Here is a 14,335-nt window from a genome sequence, read left to right on the forward strand (position 1 = left end):
GGGGATATTAAATGCCTTTTCTGCATGTGATAGCAATATCAAAGAAAATAGGAATTATGATTAGATAGAGTAATCTTTACTTAAACAGATATTGCTTGAGATAAATTTGGTATAAATTCGGTATAAGTTTCGCCAAAATAAAACCAAAAATTTAAGTCAATAGCTCTGCGATAAAAAAAAAGGAATACTTTCGTACACGTTTAACGCAGAACATGGATTATTCAGGGCATGTACCAGTTTGCAGTCAAGTTAAAACATCTATTAACGTAAAATTCAAAATTTCTGAAAGGTTTTTGTGATTTCTTAAAAACTCTCCTATTTCATTCTCCTTATAATTCTCTCTGTTTCATTTTAGTCTAGAGGAAATATTAGGAACCTGCTATTTGTTACAACAGAAAATGTGGGTTATTTAATTTTTAGATGTTATAAATACGCGTGAAATGCTGTATCTGATTTAGTTTGTTACTAAGTCACGCAACCATTCGTTGACACGTAGCCTCAAAATTTCAATGTTGACAGGTCACTGAAAATTTGAACGTGACAGATCGACTTGAAACTTAATTTGTACAAAAGAAGCAGGCTACATTAGAATGTATGCCATCCAACATTCTGAATTTCCACCTGAATTATTCCAAAGAAAAGCTGAAAAGATGATCAGGCAGGGATATTTATATGTTCAGTTTTAAAAAAAAGCTTCGAAGTTATCGCGCGGAAAATCATGTGATGCCGTAGACTTATAGTATATGTAAACATGCTTTTCGTTAATTTCTCTGTGAAGAGAGTTTGAAAATAACCTGGGTTGAGTAAGGACTCAAATTGAAAGGTAATGTTATGAATGAATAGAAACAGAAGAATTAGAAAGAAGTGTAAAGGAATTTTTTTATTTGGTTTTTATTTACAACTATCGAAGTTATTTGCGCGGATGCAAAAAATTTAACTCATTTAAAAATGTTTCTTATGGTAATTATTCTTAGTAATTTCTTAAATAAATTACAATAATCAATAATTGCTAAAATTTAACGCACTTATAGCAGAATATTGCATTACCAAACATGACAGAATTATTTCTTAATTTAAGAGATTTAGCTAAGCAGTAATGAATCCTACCATTAAACGTGATATTAAACCTTTCAAAAATATAAATAATTTTTATATTCGCTTTCCTTAAGGATTGGCGATACGAAAATAATTCATTTTTTTAATATCAATGAAACTTCAACTAATATTAAACGAAAATAAATAACACGTAAACATGCTTCAGTGTTATTTACGCACAAAGGCAACTGAGAAGGCAGTGACAGTGTAAAGTAAGTAAAAAGAACAGAAAACAGGTAGAAACAGAGAAAGTAAGTAAGTACTTACAGGCTTGAGGTGCCTTGTGGAAGATCGAGCCTGTCTTTGAGCTTAATGCTCGTGAACGAACCGGAATGGAAGCTAGAAGAGAGAAGTGAAGAGAAAAAAAGAGGGTGTTGCTGTGTATCAGGAATGAACAGTGCGGCGAGCAACAAGTGGCATGCAAATGCTATGCTACCCGTGGGTGAACACAAAACAGAAAGAACACTGAGTTCAAAAGTAACATAATCATGCATGATGGTATAATTGAAGAGTGAACTGATTGGTACACGTTTATGTACTTAACACACATTAAATTTGAAACAGCCTAAAATTTAAGACGATTTTAACTAACATGTTAGTTTTCTTTAATTCGTTTTCGTAGCTCCTACATCTTCTTTCTTAACTTCTAGCCATCACCAGAATGTGGATTAAATTGAATTTAAATAGCGAACGAATTTTCAGTTTAAAGAGAAAGCTTTATAACACGCTAGAAAGAAGGCTATTTCCGAGACATCTAGTGTGTGCAGATCTATAAGTGAGATTTTTGTGTCGATCTGTGTTTTTGGTTACCGATTTTCCATTTTTTTTAGCGTGTAGGGCTGGAAGCCGCGCCAAATACAGATAGTTAGGCGCTGATAATTATTTTTTTATATTCCATGCTTTCAAATATTTGAATTCTGAGAATTCACAGGCTACTTTTTCCTCAAAATGTAGTTGTGTTAAGAAGCTTGTTTAATTAAGCAACGATTCTTGACTGCGTTCTCGAAGGTTTAGAGTTCTAACTGAGTACGAAGACGAGAATTCATCAGGAGGGCTTAACAAGATGTAATTTAATAGTTTACTAGGTTTGACATTACCGAATGCGATTAAGTTAGGATCACGAATAGAGACAGTACCAAAAGCGCAGAAAGGAAAATCTCTACCTTCATTTACAGCTCATTAAACAGTCGAGAGTTTCCTCGTACAAATATCCACTGTTTCGAACAACTCGGTAAATTCTCTTTGATTCTAATTCCAAAAGTTTTAGCTGAACTAAAAGTAAATTCAGCATCATTTGATACACGGCTGTCAATCTCTATGGTATGCATCGCATGTGACTCCTTGAAGTAATTCTACTACAAAGAAGATGCTACGAGAGCTTAAAATTTCAGCCAATAGCTTTATGCTGTTGGCTGAAACTTGCCGTGCTATTAGTCGCTGTCTCTAATAGCAAAATAACTAAGTTGGTAAAATTGCTCTGCTTAATACTTAAGTGCAGCGTTATTTTTCAAACCTGTCACATTAGTTAATTTCCTTTCCTCTCCTCTATCTTAGAAATGAGCCTTTATCTGAAATTATGCAGTAAAATTAAGAAATATCTTAAACTTTTTTCGTATTTGTTTCTTTTATCTATATTTTCTTATATTGCTACTCTGTAAATATGATTTAAATGTACAAAAGAGATGCCCTAATTATGCATACTGTTCTAAAGATTACATGAAGTACAGAAAGATGAGAAAGCATCAGAAGCTTTCATTCCTTTTCTGCCTTTCTCCTCCTGTCAAATCTGTTATGACTTACAATACTGGCGAAAATGTCTTAGCTGTAATCTTTTGATTTTCTGCATGCACTACTTGTTTTCTCTCGGTATGTTCGTATTGTTGATCTCTAACTATTGAAATATATTTTCTAGCTATTTTTAATTCTTTAAACTTTTAAAATACTTTTACTTCATTATTGAAGAAATTGTAACACCATTTGTTAACATAAGTTATTTTATACTAGTAAAACTGAGTTTTAAAACGTCTCATTAAAGGACCCTAAATTCACATCGGAAAAGAAGTTAAAAAAGATCTTTGAAAATTCAGTATAACTGGTCATTGATAATTTTTTTCAATATTTTTATTCCGTTAAAATTTATCATCGAAATAATGTCTTAAAATACTTATCATGTAAGTCTGTAATTTATTTTAAATTTGTGATAATGTTAAAACTAAAGTACAGTTTCCACATAAAATGGTTTCCTTGTATTCTCATCCTTTCAAATTATGATGTTTCCATATTATACCTCCAAAAATTATGAAGAATGTAGAATCATGTTGAAAGACACTATTAATTCTGACCAAAAACAACTTAAGACGAATCTAATGATATGACACGCATTATGTCTGTTGTTGTTATCAGTCTCACTTGTCTGGCAATAGTCAGCACATGCTCACGACATTCATCGTGGCAAAGAATCAAATGTGTCTGTCTTTGGCATGAGCCTTGAAGGTTATATTGGTGACAGCCCGAGATAGTGGTTCATCATCTTCATTTTTAATAATCCGTTAACAAATGCTGAATCCTGAAACAACAGAAAAGTATCTTCTGAGATGCGAGATATATCATCAAATGTGAGCACTAAAGGCATCGCTTATAAACCTACATTACTGTAGAACTGTGGTAAACCATAGTACCTCAAAGAGTAAAAAGAAGATTTCCGGTTGCAAACTCTCTTTTTAGCCTTTGTTAGAAGTCTTTGCTCACATGGATCGAGAGCTTGAGTCAAATATTATAAACGAAGTTTGTCTGTGAATATCATATTAAGTTTAATCTTAACTTTTATGTTCCGTTAAACCCACAAGAAGTAGAGGTCTTCTGTTATAATACGAGCTGTGTAAATTTATCAGGCTTTACGCCTAGATCAAGCTATGTGGAATAAATGTTTTAGACTGAAGTACTAATAAAAGGATTCATTAAACCCTGCCTCGAGTATTACTTTACAGAAAGATTTAGGTGGGGCGTAAGTCGCCCGGCTGCTTTTAGAGAGAGAATTTAACATTTAACTCCATGTAAAGATGTAAAGCTAACGGAAATGTAAGGAAGTAAGATTATTTGTTTCATGAGATATAAAAAAATGAGCTAAAGTTTTATTATTTTCGAACCGTAACCTATTGTGATTCTTTTCTCGACCAATAGTTTAAAAAGAAAACAAAGAATACAATTTTGAAACCGAAACAGCATAAGTAAAAGTTTTAGAGAACTTGAAGAAATTTTCGAACACATTTTCAAAAACTCGTTACGATGACTACGTAATCTGAATTTAAAACATATAACACTAAAAAGCGATGTTAGATTCTCACATGATATTAGTGTGTGCCAATGGCACATTAGTATCATATGTTGTTACGTCGGTGGCCATGAAAGATTAACGCAAAAATGATTCCAATGCGGTATCAATTCCATTAATTACCATCAAAGAGATAACACCAAATTGGCGTCACTCGCTATGATGCTTAGCTTAAAAATGGCTTTTAGCGGCTTTTAACGAAAGTAAGCTTTATTGAGCGAAATTAACGACTTGTAACGAATGGCAAACAAATGACGCTTTTGTGGTTTCATTAGTCTTACATTTTTACACTTTATGTCCAGTATCAACTTGAATAAAGTTAAAATTAAGAAGAACTTGAAGTTAAAACTAAAAGAGTTGTAGAGCAATGTGCATAAAATTTCTTGGAATTTTCGTTCAGTACAACATATTAAGGAATATTAGCGAATTGAACTGCACAGCTAATCAGTTCACTCTTCACATAGAAATCTCGCTCCCAGAAGCACAACCAAAAACATCCAATCATAAAAGTGGAACACATAGTTTTAGACTCTAAAAAATTACAATAGAAGTGATACTCACGCAGGAGGACTAGGTAAGGGCAACTGGTGGATCTTCCAGGTTGCGACGGACATGGAATTCTCATCTGCGGCGTAGCACCTCCATAAGCATTGGATAAGATTCGCCGCTGGAACTCGTCGCCTGATCATGTGCTTCTGGCGCTGCTGCTGTTGGACTTTGAGAGCGAAACCGGATCCCAAGATACCCTGAAATAATTCATGTAATCCTAAGAAATCCACATTTAACACTTAGGCTAAGTTCTTGGTGCACGGAATCGTAAGAATACCTTGGTATACGGAACTAAGAAATGGAGCAAAAGTTAATAATTAGATTTAAAAAGTAGCAAATTAAAAAAATAACGTTCTTTCGCTTTCGTAAATAACAAAAATATTTATCGATGATAAGAAATATATGTAATAATAATACACTGTATGCATTTTATTCGCTTTTCCCTCATTGCGACGAATACTAAACGAAAGCTTTTTCTTTGTTGCATAATATCTTCATCTTCTACACTAAAATAAATATAAATGTTTATCTTTTAATGTATGCAGTTTCTGTTTCATTGCTTTTCACATGACAAAGTTTTACGCATTGCATAGTACGGATTGCTAACATGTATTCTCTTTTGAATACTTTACTTCCTTCAGTGGAAGATATTTATTAAGAAGATGAAATAAGGTAAAAAAGGCTTTTATAAAATAAACTTTTATTAAATCGGATATAACATCAGATATATATATTATTTTTAATCGGATATAACGAAATGTATTTATATTTTCGATGGAATGATTTTTGTATTTTTCATACTTTTCTAGAATTTCTGTAACTTGTAACGAAAAAAATCACTAACCGTTAAAATCATCCAGATTTAGGATATTTGGATCCACACTTCTCATTTCATTCTTGAAAAAAGACACATTTATGCTACTTTTATGATATCATCATCCCCCTACGTTTCCTTGTATTTTAAATAAAAGCAATGCTAGGTGTGATATCCAACTCGATGTACTCGAGAATAACGAGATACAATAAACATATCTTAGGACACCATACATGGTACACATGACAACTAAAAACAAAAAAGAAAAGGAGAAAACGTGAATGGGTTTTGTATGCTTTAGTTTTGCAAGAAATAAGATATTCTTAAGATATAAGGTTATTAAATCTTTGTATCACAGTAGTACATATCGTAAGCGAAATGACTACAATAATATACTGTACACTACTGTGGATATTATACAAAAATGGATATTATATAAAACACATAGGTGATGGAATTACTTTCTTTTTTCGTATTTTCCAGAAGAAATTCGTACACTCGCATATTCTTTGACCAAACTCTTTGCACTCTGTTTCTATGTCAAAAAATTATTCGCACGGCCAGCTGTAAATGTAAAGCTTCTGAAAAGTTTTCTATAACGTAAAGCTGTGTAAACGTAAAGCATTGAGTCTATTCAAAACATACTAAACAATATTAAAAAATATAAAAGGGATGCAATCAAATCGATATCTGCCAGAAATACAATTTATCCAAATTTACAGCTGGCACTATATGAAAATATCGTAGGATTTTTCTTATTTTGCATAACAAATTTATTTTAAGTTTGATACCTAATTTAGACTTCTGAACTTCCCCTCACATTCTCTCGCCAGGATGTAAATTTAAAGTTAAGTGAACTGCTTATTTCAACGTGAGAATATCTCAGTTTATTCAGAGCGTGTTTCGCTAGCCAAGCGCATGTTTCGTTGTTATTTCGCTGTTATGATAGTAAGCCTTTTGGCCTTATCAGATTTAGCCTCACGCCGGTTAGGTTCTTCCGAGTCCACCTCTTAGGCGTAACTTAAGTGCTATCTTGCACTATTTATTTCAGGTTTGATTTACGTTCTACATTTTAGTTTCCACCGCAAGTTGACGGTGCTTTTGTAACGCACGAAGACCGTGCCTTTCTGTTAACTATTTTGAATTAATTAAAGAGTTAATTTTACCCTTTGTCTGAGTCAGTAGTTAAATTCACGTCTGTGCGAGAATTCGCCAGGTCATTATAGAGTCATTCTAGTTTATGTGGAACAAGAGAGACAGACTCTATAAATTCAAAATCGGCAACTTATGCACGCGGAAAATATTTGGATAGTAAAAGAAAGCTGAGAAAGGTTGGAGAAAATAGAAGCTCAAGAAACATTTCTGAAATGGTTCACCATTCAGAGAAGCCAATATCTGAAAAATTGTTTCAGGTAAAAGCAAATGAATTCGCCAGATACTCTGAAGAGAATAGAAAAGAACGAACAAATTTACTAACTGCGCGTAATAATAATTGCAATTAAATTTTAATAGCATTTTTTCAATAATTAGAGTTATTATTCACTTCTTTTAGTAGACGTGACTGTTATTTTTATTCTTCATTCAATTTTTACGCGTTTGGGATATATGTTATTGAATCTCATATACCGAACCAAACTTCCGGTTCCTTGAAGTTCATTATAGCGGAGTTCAACTGTATATAGTTACCAAAGAATACGATTGTCTTATAGGGCTATTAGTTTCAATTTTTTTCAATGGAACTGCCTTTATTTTCCTTTATTTGCAAGGTTTTAAGCTTTCATTTTTACTTTACTTTGTACCTTCTTCTTCCGTTTCGCCGTAAGTCATTTGTAATATATGTATATTTAATTGCTATAAAAAAGGCGCAGCACGTGTATGAGTATGGTATTGATTTGATAGCCATGTGAGGAAGATATGTTTTTACTGACTGTATTTGATGCATAGCCTAATCCGCTTGCAGTATGCCTTCGTAGTAATACGAAGTTTAAATTAGTTTCTTAACTAGAAATTTGGCAAGATATTAACAGTCGTTAGGATCCCACAAATCTTTTTCGACTAGATTTTTAATTCCGGAAAACAGAATTGGCTGCAGAAATGTTTCCGTGGTTCCGCCCTTACGTAAAATGTGAATATTATAAGCAAATTTCCCAAAGAAATCCCTTCAAGAGGGCATCGTTTCCCTTAGTCAGGTAGCCTTCAAGTGCTTTGCCGTAATCAGTTAACCAAAGAAACGCTCTAAGTTACGGCTGGGTTATTTGCATTACAACAAAGCATGAAACCTTCGTGGAAGGCGTTTTAAGGGAAACTGGCTCGAACTGCAGTTACACATGGAGAAGAACATTAAAACTCTCACGCAACCAGATTTACCATGCGGATTAGGGCTTGAACAGAATCAAAAGGCTAATTATACTACTTTAATCTTTATCTTTTCCCAAATTAGGAAAGTCATCTGGCTTGATTTTCAGATCTGGTCTGCATTTTCTCCGAAATTTGTCTTTACTTAGGAAATTCGGCACAAACCAAGTAATTGGTTACATATCCTTTTGGATCCTTTACAATTGATGCATATCCGTTTAGTACCTTTTCAAAACGATATTCATTAGATATGTGTTTTTAGGAACATATAAGGCGTACCGGAAGGTCATAACAGTTCATTCAAACATCCGGCTCTTAAAACCCCTACAGTTTACAATCACTTGTAATTTATTTTTACATCTGGATGATAAAATTCCACTAAAATGTATCATGTGGCCATTAATTTCGATAATCTGAAAATAGATTTATTTGATTGATTTTTAACTAGAAGCATGAATCTGCTGCCACGCGTCCAAAAAATATTTAATCATGCAATACTTTTGAAATACCATGTATAGTGCAAAGTGTTAAAAATGGGATGTAAAAGAAAAGACGATAAATAAGATTAACGAAGAGCAGGAAAAGAATAAGCTAAATCTAGGAAGAAAAAATATGATACTTACAGCAGGAAGGGCGAAGAAGGAGATACCCAATAGTGCGCAGAAAGCTGCTATCAACTTCCCAGGCCACGTAATCGGGACGGTGTCGCCGTACCCAACTGTGCACAGAGTTATCTGTTAAAACATTAAACGTAAAAATAAAAACATTATACCTGTAAGCACGATTTTAAATTATTTATTTCTTATTAGACAAAATATCTATTGAGAAAATGGCAACAGCTAATTTCTGGATGTCGTTCTATTTATAATTTTAAAAATATACATTGAGATGATGTACGCTTGAAATGTTTAATGGTACGATGCAGTAAGTACGTTTGTTATGTTATGTACGTTTACGAATACGTTACGTGTAGGTTATTAAGATTTATCTTTAAATAAATGTTTGTCTTTTACAACCATTTTATGAGTGATTAATTTAACTATAAAAGGAAGCTAACATAAATCAGAAGCGGGATTATTCTGAAACCTAAGCCTAAAGCTACAAGAATTTGCTATACGTAAATAAATTGAAACGAATTTGAATTTCAAGGTATGTGCATTGATTGATGTAACATATTTATTATCGAATTTAATTTTGTTATTTTTTTATCATTTTGGAAAGAGAGTTTATTTTTTTTTTCATTTCTTTAAATTTTGAAATATATTTAGAACGTCAAACAAACTTATAAAATAACAGTAACTGTGTTCTACTAAGTTGTCTAATTGGAAGTTAATGATAATAGGATATATATATATATATATATATATATATAATTTGCATTTTAATAAGTACGAAAATCAAAATCGTAAAAAACAACCTTATATTTAGCGTAGGTATAATGAAACACTCAATCGATTTCGAGGGCAGCTACAGGTCCCTCCTCATCAGGAGAAAGAAATACATAGAAAGAAGAAAATAGGAATCACAGAAACACGTGGTGCTTATCAGCACTACACGTGGATATAACTAGATTTTTAATCAGAGTTGCACTGGCCGCCTACTTTTACTGAGCCAGGCTGTCTGATCAAGCATAAAGAAATATTAGCGAAGTTAAAATAGGGAGCGAGGGGCAAATGCACATTACGCTCAAAATCTGAACTTCAAATAATGGAAAGCAACCACTGAACGGATTTTTATACCCTCTGGTAGTACCAAGTGCGAGGAGGTAACGCCATCTATCGGCAAAAATAATTGAATTAAGACAGTAGAATTTTAAAGGCATTAGGAAGGACTGGATTGGACTTCAAATGATTAACTAAACTTTCTAAATCTTTGTGAATGTGAAAAGCCTCAAGAAAATCCAATTCGCCTATGGAAGAAGCCTTTTGGATGATTTTTGCAGACCCAAAATCAAAATTATGGTTAAAAGTCCAGCTATGATACGCTATTGAAAACTTGTTAATTTCCCCTTTTTTGACATAAGATTCATGTTCCTTGATACGAAACTTCAACGCTCTTTTTGTTTGGCCAATATATCTTAAACCACACTGACATGATATACTATAAATTCCCCAAGAATTCAAGACAGAAACGCAATCTTTTAGAATCGAAGGGTGAATTTTATTAATAGGGGAGAAACCGACTTGAAAATTGAATTTCTGAAGAATCCGTGCAATTTTATAGCTAACAGAAGGATAAAATGGAAGCACGACAAGGTCATTGATATTATTTCTAACAGTGGAATGTCTTCTTTGATGGGAATCTGAAAATGTTTTGACGGCTTTATCAATAATCACGGGAGAAAACCCACGGTCAATCGCAACTGCTCTCAAATAATTAAGTTCATTGGTAAGCAAAGATTCAGAGGAACAAACTTTTAGCGCGCGGAAAACATAATAGTAAAAAGAAGCCATTTTTTGCTTAACAGGGTGGCATGACTTGGCATGGGGTGGTAAACAAACTGCAAAGGGTTTACGGTACACAGTGGTGCTAAAATTGGTTTCATTGCGGATTATAAGAATATCGAGGAAGGGGAGGGAATTGTTGGATTCAATTTCAAGAGTGAATTGGATGGCTGGATCAATTGAATTCATAATAGATAGAATCTCGGATAAATCCTCTTTATAACCGTCAAAAAGTGCGAAAGTGTCGTCAACATACCGAATCCAAAGACGAAAAGATAATTTATCAAATAATTTCATCTCAAAATAGTGCATATAAATGTCAGCAAGTACCGGACTGAGAGGTTTACCCATAGCCAATCCTTCAACTTGACGAAAATATGCATTTTGGAAAACAAAGTGGGTTTGACTTAGAGAAACTTTAGTAAGCGAAACCAACTCATTAATTTCAGTATGTGTGAAGTGAAATTTCCGAAGCCTAGTTTCAAGACAATTTAGTGCTCCTTCGACCGGAACATTAGTAAACAATGATTTGACATCAAATGAAACCATAATGGAACGAAGTGGGGAAATATTTTTAAGTTTATCAATGACTTCAACAGAATTTTTTACAGTGTGAATATTGTTATCAAGTAGAGGAGAAAATCTGGAAACTAAATATTTGGCCAAAGGATATGAAGCAGTACCTATGTTGGAAACAATTGGTCGAAAAGGAATACCGGTTTTGTGGACTTTTGGAAGAGCATAAAGTCTAGCGCAATTAGTAATAGGCGGAATAAGTGATTTCTTCAACTGAGTTGGCAGAATGTGGGAAGATTTAATAGCACTTTTTACTTTCATGAGGTCCGAAGTTGAAAGATCTTTAGGGATCGAGCAGTATGGGCCTTCATTTATCAATTTAGAGACTCCAGTAATATATGTGTGTTTGTCCATAACAACCATCTGTCCGCCCTTATCAGCTTTAGAGATAATGATATTAGTATCAGAATGAATTTCACGTAAGATCTCATTTTCCTTTTTGCTAAGATCCAAAGATTTATTGTTAAAATTAACGTTATGAGTAATTAGGTGGCGGATTGTATCCTTCTGCGTTTCCGAAATTTTGGAGAATTTAAAGGCTTTCTCTATAGGCTATGGGTAATCCTCTCAGTCCGGTACTTGCTGACATTTATATGCACTATTTTGAGATGAAATTATTTGATAAATTATCTTTTCGTCTTTGGATTCGGTATGTTGACGACACTTTCGCACTTTTTGACGGTTATAAAGAGGATTTATCCGAGATTCTATCTATTATGAATTCAATTGATCCAGCCATCCAATTCACTCTTGAAATTGAATCCAACAATTCCCTCCCCTTCCTCGATATTCTTATAATCCGCAATGAAACCGATTTTAGCACCACTGTGTACCGTAAACCCTTTGCAGTTTGTTTACCACCCCATGCCAAGTCATTCCACCCTGTTAAGCAAAAAATGGCTTCTTTTTACTATTATGTTTTCCGCGCGCTAAAAGTTTGTTCCTCTGAATCTTTGCTTACCAATGAACTTAATTATTTGAGAGCAGTTGCGATTGACCGTGGGTTTTCTCCCGTGATTATTGATAAAGCCGTCAAAACATTTTCAGATTCCCATCAAAGAAGACATTCCACTGTTAGAAATAATATCAATGACCTTGTCGTGCTTCCATTTTATCCTTCTGTTAGCTATAAAATTGCACGGATTCTTCAGAAATTCAATTTTCAAGTCGGTTTCTCCCCTATTAATAAAATTCACCCTTCGATTCTAAAAGATTGCGTTTCTGTCTTGAATTCTTGGGGAATTTATAGTATATCATGTCAGTGTGGTTTAAGATATATTGGCCAAACAAAAAGAGCGTTGAAGTTTCGTATCAAGGAACATGAATCTTATGTCAAAAAAGGGGAAATTAACAAGTTTTCAATAGCGTATCATAGCTGGACTTTTAACCATAATTTTGATTTTGGGTCTGCAAAAATCATCCAAAAGGCTTCTTCCATAGGCGAATTGGATTTTCTTGAGGCTTTTCACATTCACAAAGATTTAGAAAGTTTAGTTAATCATTTGAAGTCCAATCCAGTCCTTCCTAATGCCTTTAAAATTCTACTGTCTTAATTCAATTATTTTTGCCGATAGATGGCGTTACCTCCTCGCACTTGGTACTACCAGAGGGTATAAAAATCCGTTCAGTGGTTGCTTTCCATTATTTGAAGTTCAGATTTTGAGCGTAATGTGCATTTGCCCCTCGCTCCCTATTTTAACTTCGCTAATATTTCTTTATGCTTGATCAGACAGCCTGGCTCAGTAAAAGTAGGCGGCCAGTGCAACTCTGATTAAAAATCTAGTTATATCCACGTGCAGTGCTGATAAGCACCACGTGTTTCTGTGATTCCTATTTTCTTCTTTCTATGTATTTCTTTCTCCTGATGAGGAGGGACCTTTAGCTGCCCTCGAAATCGATTGAGTGTTTCATTATACCTACGCTAAATATAAGGTTGTTTTTTACGATTTTGATTGTCACATTAGCGTGTTTCTCTTCTAGTCAAGTACGAAAATGTCTATTTTCGGTAAGGCAAAGAAATGCGATTTAAGAATATCAGCTGAAGAATTGGAGAAGATGTAAATGAGAGTCATAAAATGAACAATTTGAAAAAGATAATTTTGGCTAGCAAAGAGTACGATGAAGAATGCGCCAAAGAATAGTTAAACATTATAATACACTCATGTCCATAAATTAAGGATAATGCAAAATCAGGCGAAAGAAGAGTTAGAAGCAAAACAAATTTGACTTATTTGTAAAGCTTATTTATTAAACAAAAGGTAAAGAGCATAAAAGGATGCTATGCTATTTGATATTATTAGAAAAATAGCGATTTTTTCTCCCTGGAGCAAATTACAAAAAAAAAAAAAAAAAACTATTTACAAAAAACCAATATTACATGGTTGGTATGATTGTTAATACATTGTATGTCTCCCAGACGATGCAATACAGTCCGTACAACGCCCAGGCATGCTGAGTATCAAATTATCGATCTGATCTTGGGGGATATTACACCACTCATAAAGCAATGCTCTCCGAAGTTCCGGTAGACATGCAGGAGAAGGTTGACGGGCTGCAACTCGTCGGCCAAGCATGTCCCACATATGCTCTAATGAATATAAGTCCGGTGAGAATGCTGGCCAGTCCATACGGGTGATATCCTCCGATTGAAGGCATTCGCTTACGATGTTTACACGATGAGGACGGGCGTTGTCATCCATAAACACAAATTGTGCGCCCATGACGCCCCGAAACAAATGTACATGTTGTTCCAGAATAACGTCCCGATAGATTTGGCTTGCCATGGTTCCAATTTGAACATGCAGGTCAGTTCTGGAATCCAGAATAATTCCACCCCAAACGAGCACTCCTGCACCACTGTAGCGGTGTCGTTCAATGATGTTTTCTTGGTGGTAACGGGTACCTGGAGCTCTCCATATGAAAGTTAGGCGAGAATAAGACTGCAAGCTAAACCTGAACTCGTCGGAAAACATCACACAAGCCCACTGTTGCGGTGTCCATGATGCTTGCTCTCTACTCCAGGCTAACCGCAGGCGACAGTGAGTTGCAGTAAGTGGAACGCATCTGACAGGCCTACGAGCATATAGACCAATCTGCCCTAAGCGTCTGTACACGGCCTTGAAATTGTCGTACGAGTGGCTGAAGAGAGCTGACGAGACAGGTCTGAGGCTG

General features: G+C 34.3%; 1 protein-coding gene across 6 annotated transcripts in view; it reads right to left on the bottom strand.

The window, feature by feature from the left end:
- Positions 1-14,335, bottom strand: part of LOC118195250 (potassium voltage-gated channel subfamily KQT member 1-like) — a 383,599-nt gene that overhangs the window by 43,140 nt on the left and 326,124 nt on the right. For 5 of the 6 annotated variants that reach the window (XM_085814315.1, XM_085814313.1, XM_085814319.1 and 2 more), the window contains exons 6-8: positions 8,768-8,878; positions 4,988-5,172; positions 1,363-1,434 (exon numbers count right to left, since the gene is read on the bottom strand). In XM_085814315.1, coding sequence (XP_085670441.1) covers positions 1,363-1,434; positions 4,988-5,172; positions 8,768-8,878 — 368 coding nt within the window. The remainder of the gene's footprint in view (positions 1-1,362; positions 1,435-4,987; positions 5,173-8,767; positions 8,879-14,335) is intronic. The other variant, XM_085814323.1, reaches the window with a different exon arrangement.

The sequence above is a fragment of the Stegodyphus dumicola genome, chromosome 1 (assembly GCF_044657685.1).
Source record: "Stegodyphus dumicola isolate Sdum_Otavi_A_Nest chromosome 1, ASM4465768v1".
Lineage (NCBI taxonomy): Eukaryota > Metazoa > Arthropoda > Arachnida > Araneae > Eresidae > Stegodyphus > Stegodyphus dumicola.